We start from the raw sequence: 21,103 nt of genomic DNA, 5'->3' as shown, positions 1-21,103 counted from the left end.
TCAGAGCTCAGTGAGAGACGTCTGAGTGCTGCTCTGGTTTAATTAAACTCTTTAGAGGGAGGGAGGGGCTGCCAGGCTGCCAGGCTGCCAGGCTGCAAGGCGTCTGTGTGGTCTCCTCCACCGAGCCGTCATCATCATCACACCACCACGGAGATGAAGCTTCACCACAACCAGACGGATGTGGCTTCTTAACTAACTAACTCCACTCTCTCTCTGTGTCGTTGTTAACGTTTGTGTGTCTGTGTCGTTGTGTCGTTGTGTGGTTGTGTCTCTTCTTACCTTCACATTTCTGAGAGACCTCGTTGAACTTGTGCCCAGCGGGACATTTACACTCGAAGGACCCCACCGTGTTGATGCAGTTTCCTCCCTGACAGATGCCGGGGATGGCCTGGCACTCGTCCACATCTGGACACACACACACACACACACACAGACAGACAGAGTCCTTTATAACAAGAGAAATTACACAGAGATGGTAAAATAAACTCGGGTGGCAACCGTCATTCCCACATCCCCACCAGTCCGGCATCGGCCTCTAAACACTTAATTTTCTGTCAGACGTCCCAAAATTCAGACAATTTTTGCCTCTTATGGTCGGAATGACGGTATTTTTTTCTCTTTTTAAACATCCTACCTTTCCGACAATTCCTTTAATGGCGTATTTTTTCCCCAAAAAAAGATTTAGCACTGGTTGGGTTTAGACAATGAAGAAAGGAGTTGGTTAAGTTTAGTAAAAAGAGCAGGTAGAGGCTAGACAGGCTGACTAGTCCCTGTCTACTCTACACACAACCATGTGGGAATTCCTCTATCCGCATGTCTTAGCCTGTTGACTAACGCACATTTCCTTATTGAAAGCCTTGTCGGAATGGTGGGACGTTTGCATGTCGGAATAGCGCTATGTGGGAATGGTGGGATGTCTGAATGACTGCATGTAACCAACGTCAAAGGTGAAAGTCCAAGCGAAAGTTAAAGCCTATAGGTCAGGACTCAGTTAAAAAGATGGTTTATTAACGTAACGTTTTGGTTAATGGATCAAAATGGTTAAACAATCAAGTTGCCGTAGCGTGTTGTTACTGGTCTATGTTCTGCAAACTCCAAAAGTATCGACCTTTTTTCGAACGTCAAAAACGTAAACGTACACGTTTTGCTCTTCTGGTGGAATGTTATGTTTACGTTTCCATGGTTTCGGTAGTTGCGGTAAATGCATGGATTTTTTTTTTTTTTTTTCCCAATGAAAATCTGTAAAAGGCATGGATCATCACAGCAGCTTTTAACAGTGGATATCACACAGACTGACATCCGTGTTAAAAGCCAGCGTTAATAGATCCATGCGTTTACCGCAACTATGACAACGACTGAAAACCATGGAAACGTAAACGTACAATTCCACCAAAACCGGCAAAACCAGCTTCCGGTTTTGACCATAGATGACTTTCGGAAGCTTGTGGATAACGTTAATTAAACGAGAGGAAATATGTTCTACTGACCGGTGGATTAGCATTAGCAGTGGCTAAGAAGAAGGATTACAGCAACTTGTTACATGAACATCTAAACAAGCGGCCGCAGCAGGAAACAAGTCTTATTTAACGCTAGACAACTTGTATTACATCATAAAGCAACTCTGGTATTTCAGGTCCACAGGTTTTTTAGGGTTCGGGGCTGGTATGTATGGTATTCTATAGAGAGCCGAAGCGGAAGCAGGAAGTAACGGCGCCATGGGTCCTTAATTCGGAAAAAGTCTCCATGTGAGTGAACGGGAGTCAAAGTTTTATCTCTAATGTGAGTGAATAGTGTGATGATAAAACTCTCTGAGCTCTACCTGTTCATGAAGAGAAACCAGCAGTTTGTTGTAAAACTATTGTAGAATAAAACTCCTTAGAATCCGTAACCATAGAGACTCCAGGTGGCGTAGTGGCATCACCATGGCGACCACATGGCGTCCTTCCTTTCCCGTGTCAGTTGGTGACACCAGATCTGTAGTCACACTAAATACATTCTTCTGTTGCCGTGACAACAAACTGCTGGTTTCTCTTCATGAACCGTGATGTTTTAAACAGGTCGAGCTCAGAGAGTTTTATCATCACACTAGAGATAAAACTTTGACTCCCGTTCACTCACATGGAGACCTTTTCTGAGTTGAGTTCCCATGGCGACGTTACTTCCTGCTTCCTCTTACGGTGCGTTCACACCAAACGCGATGGACGCAATGAACGCCACAACTTTCCATTCAAAGTCAATGTAAATGACGCAAGGACACGCGATGGCGTGAAAAAAGCGTGAAAAAAGTTCAAATTTTTGATGGCTGCGTCATCGCGTCGCTCGTATCGCCCGACGCGATGACGCAGCCATCAAAAATTTGAACTTTTCAAGCGACATCGCGTGACGCTGTGCTGCGACATCCAATCAGTGTTGTTATTTCAACCTCGTCACGACACATGATTTCTAAACTTGGTGGAGTTGAAGAAGTGACTGTGGCTGGTTGTCTCTCTCACAGACCTCCTCCAGAGTTGTTACGTGGCGGGGGGTGTTTTTTTTTTTTTCAACGGGGCGAGCGAGAGAGACGGGCAGAGCAGAAGAGACGAGAAGGCAGGGCAGGGACGCGAAGGGAGAAGAGAAGAGCAGAGACGAGCCGGGGTAGTGCAGCAGTGAGCCTCTCCTTTCTCCTCGACGATCCTCTACTCTCCTCACTTTCTCCTCTTTCCTCTCCTCTCCTCTCCTCTCCTCTCTCCTCCTCCTCTCCTCTCTCCTTCTTCTTCCTCCCCTCCTCTCCTCTCATTCCTCTCCTCTTTTTCCTCCTCCTCTCCTCTCCTCTCCTCTCCTCTCCTCTCCTCCTCCTCTCCTCTCCTCTCCTCTCCTCTCCTCTCCTCCTCTCCCCTCCTCTCTCCTCCTCTCCTCCTCCTCCTCCTCCTCCTCCTCTCCTCCTCTCCTCTCCTCTCCTCTCTCCTCTCCTCTCCTCTCTCCTCTCCTCTCTCCTCTCCTCTCCTCCTCCTCTCCTCTCCTCTCCTCCTCCTCCTCTCCTCTCCTCTCCTCCTCTCCTCTCCTCTCCTCCTCCTCTCCTCCTCCTCTCCTCCTCCCTCTCTCCTCCTCCTCCTCCTCTGCTGATGAACTGTAAATTCCTTTAATGACTCTGACAGGTTGAGTCGTGGCCGTGAGGCTGGAACGCTCCGGGAGGCGTTGACCTGATGCCGTCCCAGAGAACGCCGTGTTCCTCTGGGCCGAGCGGCGAGCCGACGAGCTGGCTCTGCCCCCCCTCCCACCCCCCCGCGGGGAGGTTCTGATGTTGTTGGGTCTGGGAGCCGGCGGGCAACGGGGCCGCGGTACTGGGCCGCCACTGACCCGTGTTACTGACTCTGACAGTCGCGCCGCAGCGGGCGACCGTGGGCATACCAGACACATGAGGGAGGCAGTGCCACCCGCCACAGTTTAACCCAATTAGAACTAATCCTCTGGATAGGGGGAGAGGGGGGGGGGGGAGTTAAAACCACAGATATATAGACTGAATCTCCTTGTTGTTTACATTCTACTTCCAGGTAGAAAACCAGCTGTAATGTGAATGAGATCAATAGTAACGAACCAGAGTTTAGCTATATATCATATTTTTCACGTCCTATCACCGTTTAGACAAATCTGAAATGATTGAAGAAACATTACTATTTCTGTGTGTGTGTTTTGTGTTGCTATGTGTTGTATTTATTCAGTTTGGGGGAATCACAGTGTCTAGAAAGCATCAGTGGCTCAGCTGACAGAGACAGCTAACGGTAGCTAAGCTAACGGTAGCTAAGCTAACAGCGGTAGCTAAGCTAACAGCAGGACGTCAGCTGTTAAAACCCTCCCGTGTGTTGGATGTGTGTGTGTGGTGAGTGTGTGTCCATTTGTGTGTGTGTGTTGGATGTGTGTGTGTGTGTGTGTGGTGAGTGTGTGTCCGTGTGTGTGTGTGACCGACAGACAGACAGAGAGAGAATGTGTGTGCGTTGCCATGGTGAGGTTGCCATGTTGAGGTTACCATGTAACTGTTGGCTGGTGGCTTTATGGCATGGTGGCAGCTTTAACCATAGGCTTTAACTGCTCTGTGACACCCTCAAACAGATCTAATGTACGACAAATCTGTACTTAGTACGAGCAAAAGGTTTATATTTTCCGAACCATAAGACCTTGCTGAACGCGTCCATGTCACTTTGGTGTTTCTAGAGTAAAAATTGTTGATTGTGTCGCAGGTTGGAAACTTTGGGACGGTTAGTTTTGAAGTATAAATAGCACACGTGTGCACATTTTTGTAATTAGTCATGGTTATCATAGATTAGCCGGGCTAACGGTTAGCTACCTGTTTAACTTTAATAACTCAGTGACTCAATAAACGCTCCATGAAAAAATATTTTCTCCAGCGGATATCTGAGTTCCAACATGACTGAGCTAACTGGAGTAGTTTCATGTCGTGTCCCACAACGGGAGGGTTTTAACAGCTGACGTCCTGCTGTTAGCTTAGCTACCGCCGTTAGCTTAGCTACTGTTAGCTTAGCTACTGTTAGCTTAGCTACCGTTAGCTGTCCCTGTCAGCTGAGCCACTGATGCTTTCTAGACACCGTGATTCCCCCAAACTGAATAAATACAACACATAGCAACACAAAACACACACACAGAAATAGTAATGTTTCTTCAATCATTTCAGATTTGTCTAAACGGTGATAGGGCGTGAAAAATATGATAGGCTATATATAGCCTAGCTAAACTCTCGTTTGTTACTACTGTTCTCATTCAAATAAAGTGCTGGTTTTCTACCCGGAAGTAGTAACAACAAGGAGATTCGGTCTATGGACAGCAGCGTCAGAGGCGGCATCTATAGCTGTGTCTCAGTTCAGGGGCTGCAGCCTTTGGAGGGTGGATTTGAAGGCCGATGACATCACAGCGCTGCGCGAAGGCTGTCGCCTACAGCGTCCTCCTTTCCCCTGCATTCGGAGGATGCATCGCTACTATCCTTCGCGGCCTCCCATATCCCAAGATGCTTTGCTGCACCGTTGTTGTTATTAGCAACCTAGCCCGCTAGCTATCGAACGGAGCAGCTCTGTGCTGTAGCCATGGTAACCCGGCTCTGCGGCCGGCTCGGAGGTGTGGCTGCCCGCTGCTGAGCTCTGCTCTGGCTGCACAGGTGAGGAGCGGAGGCAAAGAAGAAAGCTATGAAAACATATCACTTGTGCTCTTTATTCTCAATTCACTTAATAGCCTCCCCCCTGGCTGCTGTTCAATGGTTTGTTTATTGGTATATTAATAACTGCCCTTGTATTTATTCTAATTATAGTATTAAACAAAAAAAAGTGAGAAGCGGAGGAGCGGAGAAGCGGTAGAGCCGTTGCAAGCGCCACTTTCAAATGTTTAACGTTAGGCCGTTGTTTATGCTCCGAAGGCTAGACCGTCCCATTTACCTCCGGAGACCGCGTAGGCTGCAGCCCCTGAATTGGGACACAGCTTATGTGTATATATCTATGGTTAAAACAGGGCGAAAGACCAGAAACAACACTTCAGTTAGAAAGGGGGGCACAGACAGGAGAAGAGACAGTTTGGGGGGGGGTGTGTGTGTTAGAGGTTACCTTGGCAGGCCCCGGTGCGGTGGTTGGGGATGAAGCCCCTCCTGCAGGGGTGCGGCTGAGCAGGACACATCTCACAGGGGTGACCCCAGGCCCGGCCCACCGTCGCACAGCACAGAGTCTTAGTGCACACGATGCCCGTCAGCTGGCCCTGGCACATCTGGTTGTTGACCGAGGCGAAGCACGGCCCCGTACGGTAGTCTGGACAACACACACACACACACACACACACACACACACACACACACACACAGAGACACACAGAGACACACAACACACAGAGAGACACAGAGACACACAACACACACACAGAGAGAGCAGGCATTATATTAGTGTTGCACTAAACTTCACCATGTTTCACTGTTTCCAGAACAAAACAAGTCAAAGTGGAAGAAGAGGAGAGGAGGAGAGGAGAGGAGAGGAGAGGAGAGGAGAGGAGAGGAGAGGAGGAGAAAACTCATTGTCCGTCACCGGCATTTTAATCACTCTGCTCTCAGGTGCACTATATGTGCAAGTGTGTGTGTGTGTGTGTGTGTGTTAGAGAGGAGCAGCGATAGGGAGGAGGAGGAGGAGGAGGAGGAGGTCTGGAAAAGCTTTTAAAGCTGTGTGGGCGGCTGCAGCGGAGTCATAGACACGGTGAAGAATCTGCTGCTCCTCTTATTTTATTTCATCACTAGCTCTTAAAGGGATAGTTCCAACATTTGGCAAATTGGCCCATTGCCATAATCCCTATAGTCTATATAGCAGTAGGTTCGTTACCTTTAATTGTCGGTGCAAGGTGTTTTTAGAACAGCGGAGCAGAGCCGTGAGCTGCTCAGAGCTACGCTACGGAGGCTCATTATGGGATTTCTTGGTTTCCCTCATCAAACTCATCAAATACACAATCCGACAACTCCACAACACAACGCTCTGGTGGACAAGTTGTGAGCTGCACATTCACCACGCTATGAGATAATAACACAACGTTACCACACAGAGTTGTTTTAGAGGGAAATACAGAGACTGTTGATGAAAAACTGTCCCTGAAGGCAACGTGCATCAGCGGTTTTGCATGAATTTCCCTCTAAAACAACTCTGTGTGGTAACGTTGTGTTATTATCTCATAGCGTGGTGAATGTGCAGCTCACAACTTGTCCACCAGAGCGTTGTGGAGTTGTTGGATTGTGTATTTGATGAGTTTGATGATGAAGGAAAATGAGCCTCCGTAGTGTAGCTCTGAGCAGCTCACGGCTCTGCTCCACCGTTCTAAAAACAGCTTGCACCGACAATTAAAGGTAACAAACCTACTGCTATGACTATAGGGATTATGGCAATGGGCCAATTTGACTAAATGTTGATGATGAACTAGCCCTTTAACTGTAGCTAGTTGTGTGTCTGTGCTGCAGCAGCTGTACAGATTGTGAAGAAAGTCCCTCCATCAGGATTCTTCCTCCTCTCTCCTCCCTCTGATCCCTCTGCTCTCATGCAGCCTCGCTCCAAACACCGCTCCCTCCTCCCTCCTCCCTCCTCCCTCCTCCCTCCTCCCTCCTCCCTCCTCCCTCCTCCCTCCCACACTGCAAAAACTCTACATCTTACCAAGAATATTTGTCTTATTTTTAGTCAAAATGTCATTTCTAGTTAAAGCAAACCTCATTCTACTTAAAATAAGACTCATCACATTAAAAAGCAGCTTGTTTTTAGACACTTTTTCAAGCAGATTTTCACTTGAAATAAGTAGAAAAATCTGATAGTGGAGCAAGTTTTTCTTTCTTATTACAAACACAAAAAAACTTGCTTTCACTGGCAGATTTTTCTACTTATTTCAAGTGAAAATTAGTTTGAAACAAGTGAAAATGATCTAAAAACAAGTTAATTTTTAGGTTATGAGTCTTATTTTAAGTGGAAAGAGATTAGTTTTGACTAGAAATGAGACATTTTGACAAGAAATAAGACAAATATTCTCGGAAAGATTTTGAGTTTTTGCAGTGCAGAGGCTCCGACCAGACCTCCACCTCTCCGCTCTTATCAGCTGAGCGATTGGACGATGGTGAAACAGAGATAAGTGCAGAGAGAGACAGAGAGAGAGAAAGAACCTGGCCCGGGTCCAAAAGGCAAAAATCATTTCCACATTTCACGGCAGACAACAACAGACAGCGAGAGGGAAAGAGGAAAAGAGGAAAAGAGGAAAAAGAGGCAGAGCGGTTTCCAACAAGCGCTGCAAGTAACAGTCGTTTTTTAAAACAAACGAGACATTGTGCGTTTCCCGTGTGGACCGAGGCCCGGCCCAAAGCCGTCACGTGCAGCGCAGCCTCCACGCTCCCCTCCGCCTCTGGCAGCGCCGCTGTGAAACAGAACTGGGTCATCTCTCCTCCTCCTCCTCCTCCTCCTCCTCCTCCTCCTCCTCCTCCTCCTCCTCTCTCCTGCTGCTCACTCTCCACCGGAGAACAAATGCTTTCGATTCTCAGTTCGACTGGATTCTCCCTCCACCCAGAGGTGAACGCCGACCGGCCGACCCTCTGCAGCTACACAAGTATTCACAGCATTTAGTCGAGCTCCAACACAAAGGTGTGGACTTATTGTTACGCTACAGTATGAACACTCAACTAGTGTTGTAGTCAAGACCACCTAACCCGAGACCAAGACAAGACCGAGACCGTGGAGGGGCGAGACCAAGTCCAAGACCGAGACCAAACAGAAGAATTATAGTCTATTTGTCATATTGAAAAATAAATGTATTTCAAACAGTTGGTAAAGCCAACCGGCCTGCAGAAGTAGCTACTTAACCCTTTTTACATGGAGCTACCATGATGCCGTTACAACCAGTGTATGAAGAACATATCAACACTTGAAATGTGATTCTCTGATGAAAAAACAAAAAAAGTTCAACCGAGACAAGGCCGAGTAAAAATGCAGTCGAGACCGAGACGAGACCAAGACCTTGAAAATGCGGTCTCGAGACCAAGACCATTCTCGAGTACAACAACACTACACTCAACTTTATATCAAAGTTTTTATCTGACTCTGATTCTTGTGTTTGAAAACCACTTTTTTAAAAATATTTTGTCCTTTCCCTCCCAGCTCCAGAGTCCTAGTTCTGGTTAAACCAATGCCTAGTAACTAGTTCTGGTTAAACCAATGCCTAGTAGCCTAACTAGTTCTGGTTAAACCAATGCCTTGTAACTAGTTCTGGTTAAACCAATGCCTTGTAACTAGTTCTGGTTAAACCAATGCCTAGTAACTAGTTCTGGTTAAACCAATGCCTTGTAACTAGTTCTGGTTAAACCAATGCCTTGTAACTAGTTCTGGTTAAACCAATGCCTAGTAACTAGTTCTGGTTAAACCAATGCCTTGTAACTAGTTCTGGTTAAACCAATGCCTAGTAGCCTAACTAGTTCTGGTTAAACCAATGCCTAGTAACTAGTTCTGGTTAAACCGATGCCTAGTAACTAGTTCCAGGGAGAATGGAGCGTCTCTCGGCTGAAAACCAACCTGGTAAGATCAGAGCCTCCGACCCGGTGTCCCAGCTCTCGTCTCCATGGCGACACCGCCACACAAACGTAACGCGCTAACCCGTAACCCGTAATCTCTGGTTGATGACAGATAAGACTACACAGATATCACCATGGTAACATGGTAGATGATAAATAACCTTATCCAGACAGTTTCTAACGGGGGGGGCGACCGCCACCTTTGAACAGAGTTATGGACGTGAAAAGATCAAAATGACTCAATAAACTCTTATTTTTGGCTAGAAAATATATATTATATATATAGTATATAGCTAGTATATATAATTGGATCAGTGAGAAACCTCCCACTAAGTGAAAGACTAAGTGCCAAGTTAAAAGGAAATGACGACACTCCCATGGACATACGGCCTCTAATGGATTACCTGGATCTAAGTGAAATCATCCAGACTGGGGTTAGGGTTAGGGTTAGGCGGCGTATGAACTCCCAGACTGACACATATTTCTTCATTTGCTTTTTCTCTTTTTTAAAATCTTATCTTATTCTGTTCTCTTCATTTTCTACTTGATTTGAATTTTACTTATTCATTTTCTCCCCTAGCTCAGACCACTACTTATTGATGTATGGTTATCTATATGGATGCATTGTTGATATGTAAATTCTAAAAGATAAAATAAAATCTGATTATTTAAAAAGAAATAAATCAAAATAACGTTATCCACTGCTCCATAGATTGATTTCTCACCGGCTTCGTTGAAAATGCACATGGAGGAGAGGAGGGTTAGAGACACAGAGGAGCTCATGTTTGTGTTAAACTTTGTCTCTAAAGCTGAAAATAAATGATGAAGAAGGAAAAATTAGATTTCTCCCTCAGAAAGCAGCAGCAGTGGGAGAGGTGACTGGCCACTAACAGTAACTACTCTGAACCGAACTAACCCTCCATGCCAACAGAAGGTAAAGGGTTTTCCTGGGAGTTTTTCCTGAGTGGATGTGAGGGTCGAAGGCCAGAGGATGTTGTTATGATGGGATGTAAGCAAACTGAGAGACAAACTGTTTGTAAAAATAGGCTTTACAAATAAAATGGCCTTGCCTTGACGACTTCCTCCAAATCAAACAAACAGCGGTCTCAGATGGTTTTGTAGCATTCAGCTTCATGTTGAACTCACCGATGAGAGAGAGTTGTGTCGTTCTTACCTACTGTAAGTCAACACAACACAACACAACACAACACAACACAACACAACACAACACAACACAACACAACACAACAACTAATGATATATCACCTAGAAACATGTGAGTTCTTAAAGACGTTTTGCCGAAAAACTGAGAAGCTTCACAGACGTGTGAGTCACTGATAAGACTCTGGTTTGAACGCAGGACTGTAACATGTGATGAAATAACATAAAGTCACATTCTGGGTTATGAATGATTCTTCTCTGCTTGGAGATAACAAACCCAACCAGCTGTTTCCAGCTGTTTGTCGACCTGCAGAGCTAAAGCACCGTGTTGCAGGAGCCCTGGAGACTCGATACAAAGTGTAAAGTGAGTTTATGTGTCGTTACAGTCAGACGGCCGCCGCTAATCCACTGACACAACACCATAATACCATAATACTGCTGATTACAGCTCAGAGGGGAAAACACAAAGAGCCCAGCAGGAAACAAAGCAAATGTGCAGCGACTGTGCAGCGAATGTGCAGCAGCAAATGTGCAGCGAATGTGCAGCGACTGTGCAGCGAATGTGCAGTGGATATGCAGTGAATGTGCAGCAAATGTGCAGCAGCAAATGTGCAGCGACTGTGCAGCAGCAAATGTGCAGTGGCTGTGCAGCAAATGTGCATTGAATGTGCAGCGACTGTGCAGCGACTGTGCAGCGAATGTGCAGCAGCAAATGTGCAGCGAATATGTAGCGAATATACAGTGAATATGTAGCGAATCTGCAGCAAATGTGCTGCAGCAAATGTGCAGCAGGAAATGTGCAGCAGCAAATATGCAGCGATTATGCAGCCAATGTGCAGAGAATATGCAGCGAATGTGCAGCGACTGTGCAGCAGCAAATGTGCAGCAGCAAATGTGCAGCGACTGTGCAGCAGCAAATGTGCAGCAGCAAATGTGCAGCAGCAAATGTGCAGCAAATGTGCAGCGAATGTGCAGCGAATGTGCAGCGACTGTGCAGCGAATGTGCAGTGGATATGCAGTGAATGTGCAGCAAATGTGCAGCAGCAAATGTGCAGCGACTGTGCAGCAGCGACTGTGCAGCAGCAAATGTGCAGCGGCTGTGCAGCAAATGTGCATTGAATGTGCAGCGACTGTGCAGCAAATGTGCAACGAATGTGCAGCAGCAAATGTGCAGAAAATGTGCAGCGAATGTGCAGAAGCAAATGTGCAGCAGCAAATGTGCAGCAGTGAATGTGCAGCAGCGACTGTGCAGCGACTGCAGCGCAGCACGTGACGCAGTCAGCTGAGGTAAACAGGGAGCGGCTGCAGCTGTCGGGTGAAAGTGGTGTCATTTCATTCGTCATCTCACTGTCTCCCTGTGAACTGCATACAGCTGGGGATCCACCCATGTCCTGTGCATCTGGGAACAATCGCACATGTTCACACACACACACACACACACACACACACACACACACACATGCACACACACACACACACACACTCTTGTCTGAGCCGCCCCTCGTCCACAGTCTGGAGAGATGATCTCAAAACACAGAGTGGTTGCTCTTGTTTTTGTTTCCTGCCCTACTTTCACAGAGCGCTGGTGTTGGACCTGGTGTCGGAGCAGCATCAGTGTGTCAGTGGTGATGAAGGTCAATCAGCCACACACACACACACACACACACACACACACACACCCTTGTAAATCTATCTTTGTGAGGACATGTCATTGACATAATGTATTCCCTAGCCCCTTACCCTAACCTTAACCATCCAAAACAAATGCCTAAACTTAACCATTACTTTAGACCTAATTTAAACCTAATTATAACCTAAACTTAACCATTACTCTAGACCTAATTTAAACCTAACTACCTAAACTTAACCATTACTCTAAACCTAATTTAAACCTAATTATAACCTAAACTTAACCATCACTCTAAACCTAATTTAAACCTAATTATAACCTAAACTTAACCATTACTCTAAACCTAATTTAAACCTAATTATAACCTAAACTTAACCATTACTCTAAACCTAATTTAACCTAATTATAACCTAAACTTAACCATTACTCTAAACCTAATTTAAACCTAATTATAACCTAAACTTAACCATTATTCTAAACCTAATTTAACCTAATTATAACCTAAACTTAACCATTACTCTAAACCTAATTTAACCTAATTATAACCTAAACTTAACCATCACTCTAAACCTAATTTAAACCTAATTATAACCTAAACTTAACCATCACTCTAAACCTAATTTAAACCTAAACTTAACCATTACTCTAAACCTAATTTAAACCTAATTATAACCTAAACTTAACCATCACTCTAAACCTAATTTAACCTAATTATAACCTAAACTTAACCATTACTCTAAACCTAATTTAAACCTAATTATAACCTAAACTTAACCATCACTCTAAACCTAATTTAAACCTAATTATAACCTAAACTTAACCATTACTCTAAACCTAATTTAAACCTAATTATAACCTAACGTCTTAACCCTCAAAAAGCCCTTTGAAAAAGTGAGGACCGGCCAAAACGTCCTCAGTCTGTTGGTTAAAAACTCGTTTCTCGGTCCTCACAACATAGCATGTACAAGAACACACACACACACACACACACATTGACGTCTGGGAAACAATAGTGTGGCAAAGTGTCGGCTTCCTCAACGAGCGGTGAGTTTGTGCAACAACAACAACAGACGTGGTGTGAAGTTGAACCGGAGGGAAACGCACCAGGAAGTGGGTCACCAGAGTTTCCTGGATAGACTCCAACAACACACAGAAACACAGAAACTTTTCCACCTTTTCCACCTGTTTCCACCTCCACCCTGTGTTTAACCTTCAGTCAGCATCTTCCCACGCCTCGACCAGACACGTGCACATGCATCTGTGGACGTATACGAGCCGTTCCATGAGCGCGTTACAGCCTCTTATATCTGGGTGTTGTCTTTCCTCACTGGCCCGTCTGGAGACTTCACAGAGGGGAAAGCCAGAGAAGCATTCAGAGGCATTCAGAGTACAAATACTACTGGTCAAAATGTACTCCGTTACAAGTAAAAGTAGCTCAGTCGACATGTTACTCCAGTAAGAGTAAAAAAGTACTTGCTTTTAAAGGTACTTAAGTATCCCAAAGTACATGCTTTTAAATGTACTGTAAGTCAAAGTCAGAGTCAGAGTAAATGTCTTATTGTTCACATCAATGAATGACTCTAATAGTTTGTAAATGAATGTAAGGAGCTTTTAACTCTTGTTAGTGAGAATGAACTCTTTGCTGCTCAGCTGCACTGATGTGCTGCTTTTAGGGGTTAGGGTTTCCTTCACAGACAAACACAGCTTGTGTCCAGTTAGTTCAGTTAGTTTATTAGTTTAATAAGGGACAATGTGCAATTACATTAATCATTTAGAGGAAAAAAATGAGAAGATGGTTGCACCAGATTTAGCTCCCAGCTAATTTCCATCTGTAGTCCCTACACATAACATAAAAGTAATAAAATACACAGAATACAAGCTATTATACAAGTAGGATTTTAGACAAAGACCTGAAAGTAACCAGTACTTTTCAGCCTTCCTAGAAATTAACTCCAGTAAAAGTACTAATATTTGTCTTGGAAATGTATTCAAGTAGGCTAAGAGTAATAAGTAGCAAAGAAATCTAATACTCAAGTAAAGTACAAATCCTCTGGATATGTACTCAAGTACAGTACTCAAGTACATTTACTCCATTACTGTCCACCACTGTGTGTAACTCCCATGTCGCCACGTCTCAGCGTTTCACCGCCGCCCCAGTGAGCTGCTCGCTGGCGTCACAGTGAAAACTCGTCTTTATGACTCTGCAGCTCAACGACTCTCACCATCCCACATTCCAATTTAAATCACATTTGCAACCAACAAAGAACACGTTGATGCATTTTCTCCTGCCGTCAGCTGTCACGGCCCGGTGTGTGTGTGTGTGTGTGTGTGTGTGTGTGTGTGTGTGGGACCACTGGTCAGCAGATCAACACTCACTCCGGTAGCAGAGATAGAGATAGAGATAAATACTTTATTAATCCCGAAGGAAATTAATCTGTCAGTACTTAGCTAATGCAGACAGATGTAGCAATAATATAAAAGAATAAAATAAAGTATAAAATATACCTATATATACAAACTATCACCTATATATATGCATATATGTACACATATACACACACACACTCTCATATAAAAGAAATACACAGCACACAGCTCTGCAGCCGTGTGTTCATGTCCAGTGGTGTAGTGGGGATTTTTTTACTGGGTGGACGCCATCGAAATACCAAGTCTGTGACGTCATTGAAATAAATCTGTGACGTCATTGAAATAACATCCACTACCACAGGAGAGTTTAGTGTGACTGAACAAGACTGTAATGTTTAATTGTTATCTAGCCTAATGCCACTGTCGACTTTGACTTAAGCCCCTTAAGATGTGCCATCTCATTTTCGAGGGGGTCCATATTACTATAACGGAAATACAAATCATTCACTCCAAAGTGTTGAAAGTCCAAGACAAAGTGTTATAATCTCTAGACAAACATCTTTTAGACCTAGTAGCTACCTAATCATAACACACCAATTATAACACAGGATGCATGAAACTAACACATAATTGAAACGAATCCACATCCAGTGGAAATTGCCCGTTATATACCCCTCGCCTGGCCACGTGCATTTGTTTACAACGAAGCCGTCAAAAAATCTATAGAACCAATCTCCTTGTTGTTTACAACTACTTCCTGGTAGAAAACCAACAGAGAACAATAGTGACAGACGAGAGTTTCACTATATTTATCTACTTTTTCATGTCACTATATCACCGTTTAGACTAATCTGATGTTTGTAAAGTTTATAAAACCAATGATTGGACAAACATTACTATTTCTGTGTGCACATTTTTGTAATTAGTCATGGTTATCATAGATTAGCCGGGCTAACGGTTAGCTACCTGTTTAACTTTAATAACTCAGTGACTCAATAAACGCTCCATGAAAAAATATTTTCTCCAGCGGATCTCTGAGTTCCAACATGACTGAGCTAACTGGAGTAGTTTCATGTGGTGTCCCACAACGGGAGGGTTTTAACAGCTGACGTCCTGCTGTTAGCTTAGCTACCGCCGTTAGCTTAGCTACACCGTTAGCTTAGCTACACCGTTAGCTGTCCCTGTCAGCTGCAGCCACTGATGCTTTCTAGACACTGTGATTCCCCCAAACTGAATAAATACAACACATAGCAACACAAAACACACACACAGAAATAGTAATGTTTCTTCAATCATTTCAGATTTGTCTAAACGGTGATAGGGCGTGAAAAATATGATATATAGCTAAACTCTGGTTCGTTACTACTGATCTCATTCAAATTACAGCTGGTTTTCTACCAGGAAGTAGAATGTAAACAACAAGGAGATTCGGTCTATAATCCGGTACATTTACATGTTTTTATATGTTCACCGTCCCACCCAAATAAACAAATAAAGTAAAGTAAAGTAACTACACCACTGTTCAAATCACATGTTTGTGAAAACCTTGTATTGCTCCTAATGCGATCGGATGGTGCACGGTTGTGTAAACGGCGTTAAACCCAGTGCAGGCCGATGTGCATGTGCACAGCGATGGATGTAGCTCCGCTCAGACTTCATGCATGTGGTTGTGTTTGTGTGAGAGCACAATGGCTTTCCCCCGAGAAGAGATGGAGCACAGCCAAGGAAATTCCAGTGAAAGTAACTTAACCCAAAACGCCACTGAATCCACTGGCCTAGTTTTACTTTCTCTGGCTCTCAACGCGACCAAGGAGAAGGAGCGAGAAAACACACAGAGATCAACACTGATGATCATTATTGTTATTGATCAGTCCCTTGACAGCCGTGTGTATAGATCAATAAACCTATAAACTGTCGTGAAACATATTTAGTCAATAAAATGTGACAAAACATGAATGGCACCCAGCCGTCATAGATCTGGAACATGACATCAGCAGTTTGTCTCCAACACACACACATGTTTAATTAGCGGTGATTCAAAACAGAGAAAACACATTACGTTCATGACCGAGAGGCTGGAGGCAGCAAATCCACAGCAACTAAAGGCTTCATCCGCACTAACTAACTCCCCACCGATCCACTCAGGACCAGAGGTAATAAACCTCTCTCTCACTCTGACATCAACACCTCCAAACTGCCCCGTTTTACAGTAAAAACATGAAAACACAACGAGTCCATCAACAGGGAAAACGTCAGAGTTCAAATGAGTCAGAAAGAGGTTTTGGTTAATATCTGGGTGGAGACATGGGTGGAGGTGAAGACAGAGGACTGATGGGAGAGAGAAGAGAAGTAGAGACAGAAACTCACTTTCTCACAAACTGTCCCACATACAAAGAAATTAGAGAAGGATTTTTCCCCAAATTTAAAGAAGAAATCCGGGAGTTTCCTCACCCTCCAACAAGACAAAAGCATTCAGATCCTCCTGGGAGACGACAGCAGGAGAAAATGTTTCACTGTAAGACTCTTTATCTCATTTATGTCTGAGGTTCATTTTACTGATATACTATCACTATTCTCATTATCACTTATTATCTTATTATAGTTTAGTATTTTACACACATTCTTATTCTATATATACTTATGAGGTTTATTGATGTTTTGTTTCATTAAAGGGATAGTTCACCCAAAATTGTCTTCGTAACAAAAAGCCACACCAAAAAACATCCAGATACCTCCATGCTGCTCGTATGTAATGTCCCTCTTGTTTTGAAGCCCCAACATCCGAAATTGTCCCCAAAAAAATTAAATAAGTCTATATTTCAAGCTTGTTTGTAGCGGAAGCTCCTCTTCCTGGTTCGTCCAAATTTGACGGACCAGGAAGAGGAGCTTCGAGAAGTTTCCGCTACAAAACAAGCTTGAAATATAGACTTATTTAATATTTTTCGGGAGAATTTCTCATGTTGGGGCTTCAATACCAGAGGGACATTACATACGAGCAGTATGGAGGTATCTGGATGTTTTTTGGTGTGTCTTTTTGTTATGAAGACAGTTGGTATCCGTTCTCAACCGTCATATGGACATGCACTGCTACGCCGAGACCCCCTGTAACTCAGAGAAGCCACGGAGGACTCTGAAACTTCTCCCAGCCCTTAGTCCACATGAGGGGGAGGAGATCATGAGGGAAATTTCAATTTTGGGTGAACTATCCCTTTAAGTCTTTATGCTTTGGCAACATGACATTCATGCCAATAAATTTGAATTGAATTTAACTGAGAAAGAGAGAGAGAGAGAGGCTGTCCCTCCCAGGTTAAAGGAAAATACCAGAAACACCAGGAGGAACCTGACACTTTGTTTAGTTTGCTGTGTAAAGACGAATGAATGAAGATGAGACACACACACACACACACACACACACACACACACACACAAAGTGTGTGTGTGTCCTCTAACAGACAACAAACTCTCATCCAGCATAAAGCAGCAGCCAGTCACCAGCCTCCATGTGTCTTTGAAGAGGAGGAGAGCACACACCGGTATTGATGAGGTGCTCACAAACCAACAATGAACAGAACAAACAAAAAATGAGAAGGGATGTGGAAGACTTGTAGCCACAGATGCAAAAACATTTATTCAAGCTGTGTTAAAAACCAATGTTGAAACGTTGGTTCTTAAAGGGACAATGAGGAGTTTTGTTAAAGTGAAGTGTGTTTCCACACTACATTTATGAGCCTCCGCACCGTGAAATTCTTTGACCGGGTCAAGACAGACTCATGTTTTCATTCATCAAGAATTAAAGTCAGAGGTTGGAAGACGATCACATACCGTCGTAGTTCCCACCATAAACGGAGATTCATACGGCGGCGTTATTCTCATGACTCGCCACGAAACCGAAAGTAAAGAAACGCTGGTCGGCTCGCCCAGCATTTCCACCACCACTAATAATAACAAAATAACCATAGAGACAAAACCATAGATTTATCTACAATGGACCATTAACAAGTGGTAACGGAGATTCATCCACATTAATATCAGACTTTTTTTTTTATTTCAGGCCATCACTGCAAATAAGAACCTGTTCTTAATGATTTTTCGCCTGGTTAAATAAAGGTTAAATAAAAAATAAAAAGACTTTTTTATTGTCACGGAATTTTTCGTTCTGCCGCTGGAGAAACTCCTCGTTGTCCCTTTCGACCTATGATGGTCTTCGTCAGGGTATCATACCTGGGCAAACCCTGACGAAGACCATCATTGGTCGAAACGTTGGATTAATAGATGTTTTGAGTGTGCCACATCCCTTTTTATCCTCTGTCACTTCACGTGTGACACTTCATGACTGTTGGAGCAGCAGATGAGGTCCAACCGTGTGTGTGTGTGTGTGTGTGTGTGTCCACACATCGTTCCTTCATCAGAGGACATTACACAAGACACAACACAACAGCAGACATTCATTTTGTCTCCACAAAGTATGAACATCTAGAAGTTGGTGTGTGTGTGTGTGTGTGTGTGTGCACTCAACAAAAAATAAAAAGCTTAATTTGAATTCCACAACAGTCTCAGCAGCCTTGAGCCAAGCCTCCACAGGAAAGACTGGAAACCAGAGTCACAACATGCAGCCGATAAGGCCGGTGGAGCAGCAGCAGCAGCAGCAGCAGCAGAGACCGTCCTGTCGGTCAGAGACACGGAGGGAAACCAGAGGTGGTGGACAGTAATGGAGTAAATGTATTTTCTCTAAAATCCTATTTGTATAATAGCTTGTATTCTGTGTATTTTATTACTTTTATGTTATGTGTAGGGACTACAGATGGAAATTAGCTGGGAGCTAAATCTGGTGCAACCATCTTCTCATTTTTTTCCTCTAAATGATTAATGTAATTGCACATTGTCCCTTATTAAACTAATAAACTAACTAAACTAATTGGACACAAGCTGTGTTTGTCTGTGAAGGAAACCCTAACCCCTAAAAGCAGCACATCAGTGCAGCTGAGCAGCAAAGAGTTCATTCTCACTAACAAGAGTTAAAAGCTCCTTACATTCATTTACAAACTATTAGAGTCATTCATTGATGTGAACAATAAGACATTTACTCTGACTCTGACTTTGACTTACAGTACCTTTAAAAGCAAGTACTTTTTTACTCTTACTGGAGTAACATGTCGACTGAGCTACTTTTACTTGTAACTGAGTACATTTTGACCAGTAATATTTGTACTCTTACTCAAGTACTGGGGTCGAGTACTCTGTCCATCACCAGAGGACGAACAGCTCCTCCATTACACTGCAAAAACTCAAAATCTTACCAAGAATATTTGTCTTATTTCTAGTCAAAATGTCTCATTATATTAAAATAAGACTCATCACATTAAAAAGCAGCTTGTTTTTAGACACTTTTTACTTCTTTCAAGCAGATTTTCACTTGAAATAAGTAGAAAAATCTGATAGTGGAGCAAGTTTTTCTTTCTTATTACAAGCACAAAAAACTTGCTTTGACTGGCAGATTTTTCTACTTATTTCAAGTGAAAATTAGTTTGAAACAAGTGAAAATGATCTAAAAACAAGTTGATTTTTAGGTGATGAGTCTTATTCTAAGTGGAAAGAGATTAGTTTTGACTAGAAATGAGACAAATATTCTTGGAAAGATTTTGAGTTTTTGCAGTGCATGACCTCGTTACAGGGGGACGATGCTAATTAGGAGCTCTGCAGCCAATCTAAATATTAGCTTAACAAGGTCACACGTTGACCTCTGGAGGTCACGGCCGCCTCGGCACATATACACATCCCCGCAAACGCACACACTTCAGTCACAAATACAGTGCAGGCACCCACAGTTTGCGTGTGCTTGTATATTCTTGAGTCTGTGCTCACATGTGCCAGAGAGCAGCCACAGGAGGTTGGGAGGTCTTCGGTTAACAAACAGCACACATTTAGAAAGACATTACATTCCCCAGAGCGTCGTTGGAGAGCAGATGTGGAAAATAATGGTCATTTCTGAGCTCTCGGGCTTCACATGCAAATGTTCCACAACAAACCACATTCCTGGAGCCGGTGGCATGACTAAGCAGGAATTGTCTTCATGCAGTCACAAAAAACAACCACCATTCAAATTCAACATCCAGTCACGTTTTCACCGAAGCTGCACGTGTGGTTTGGAAACAACATTGAGCAGCAGAGAGAGAGAGAGAGAGAGACAGTGGTGGTGTGGTGTGAAGATGTGCAGATGGTTAGTTTAGTTACCTCGCTCACACTGGGCGCCGGTGAAGCCGTAGGTGCACACACATCTGTTGGGAGCCACGCACCTTCCTCCGTTCAGGCAGCCATTTTCACAAACCGCTGGAGGAGACAGAGAAACAAACAGCAATGATGATGGGATGTGTGATGAATGACACCATCGCCACGACTTCAGAGGAAACTATAGAGGACATTCCTGGTTTCAGTTTGATATGATTCATTTGTTAATTATTTTATCCAAATTTTATATACATAAGTCTAAATGTTGTGGTAAGAAGCCAAACTTCTTGGAACTGTCTGCATGTTGGTCAGTACATCTCCTCCCTCTGTGATTGTGAGAATAAAAAAGCTGTTAAAACGTCTGATCTCTGTCAGCTTTGCTAAATATTCATTTAACTTTATGTTTTTTCTGTCTTGCTGTCATCCCCTGGCGTATTTATGATGGTTTGGTTGTGTATTAATGTTGTATACACTTATTTCATCTAACTGTATTCAGTCCTGTGTATACTCTTGTTGTCAATAAAGTTGTTAAAAATAAAGGACATTCCTGGTTTAAAACAAACTGGGCCTGAACTGTGTCGTTTTTCCATCATTTCTGTTGATTATGAAACATTAGAGTCAGTGGATTAATGACCGAGATGTGGGAACTTCAGGAAAAAGACGTCAAATGGAGC

General features: G+C 43.6%; 1 protein-coding gene across 1 annotated transcript in view; it reads right to left on the bottom strand.

Moving 5' to 3' along the window:
* The window catches only part of LOC146989370 (fibrillin-1-like), an 83,227-nt gene that overhangs the window by 47,659 nt on the left and 14,465 nt on the right, over positions 1-21,103 (bottom strand). The window contains exons 5-7 of the mRNA XM_085772864.1: positions 20,436-20,531; positions 5,583-5,780; positions 280-405 (exon numbers count right to left, since the gene is read on the bottom strand). Coding sequence (XP_085628990.1) covers positions 280-405; positions 5,583-5,780; positions 20,436-20,531 — 420 coding nt within the window. The remainder of the gene's footprint in view (positions 1-279; positions 406-5,582; positions 5,781-20,435; positions 20,532-21,103) is intronic.

The sequence above is a fragment of the Trachurus japonicus genome, chromosome 3 (assembly GCF_045865225.1).
Source record: "Trachurus japonicus isolate A0001 chromosome 3, Traja_1.0".
In the NCBI taxonomy this organism is placed as follows: Eukaryota; Metazoa; Chordata; class Actinopteri; order Carangiformes; family Carangidae; genus Trachurus; species Trachurus japonicus.
The sequence above is the reverse complement of the archived record's forward strand: the minus strand, read 5'-3'. Positions and strand labels throughout refer to the sequence as shown.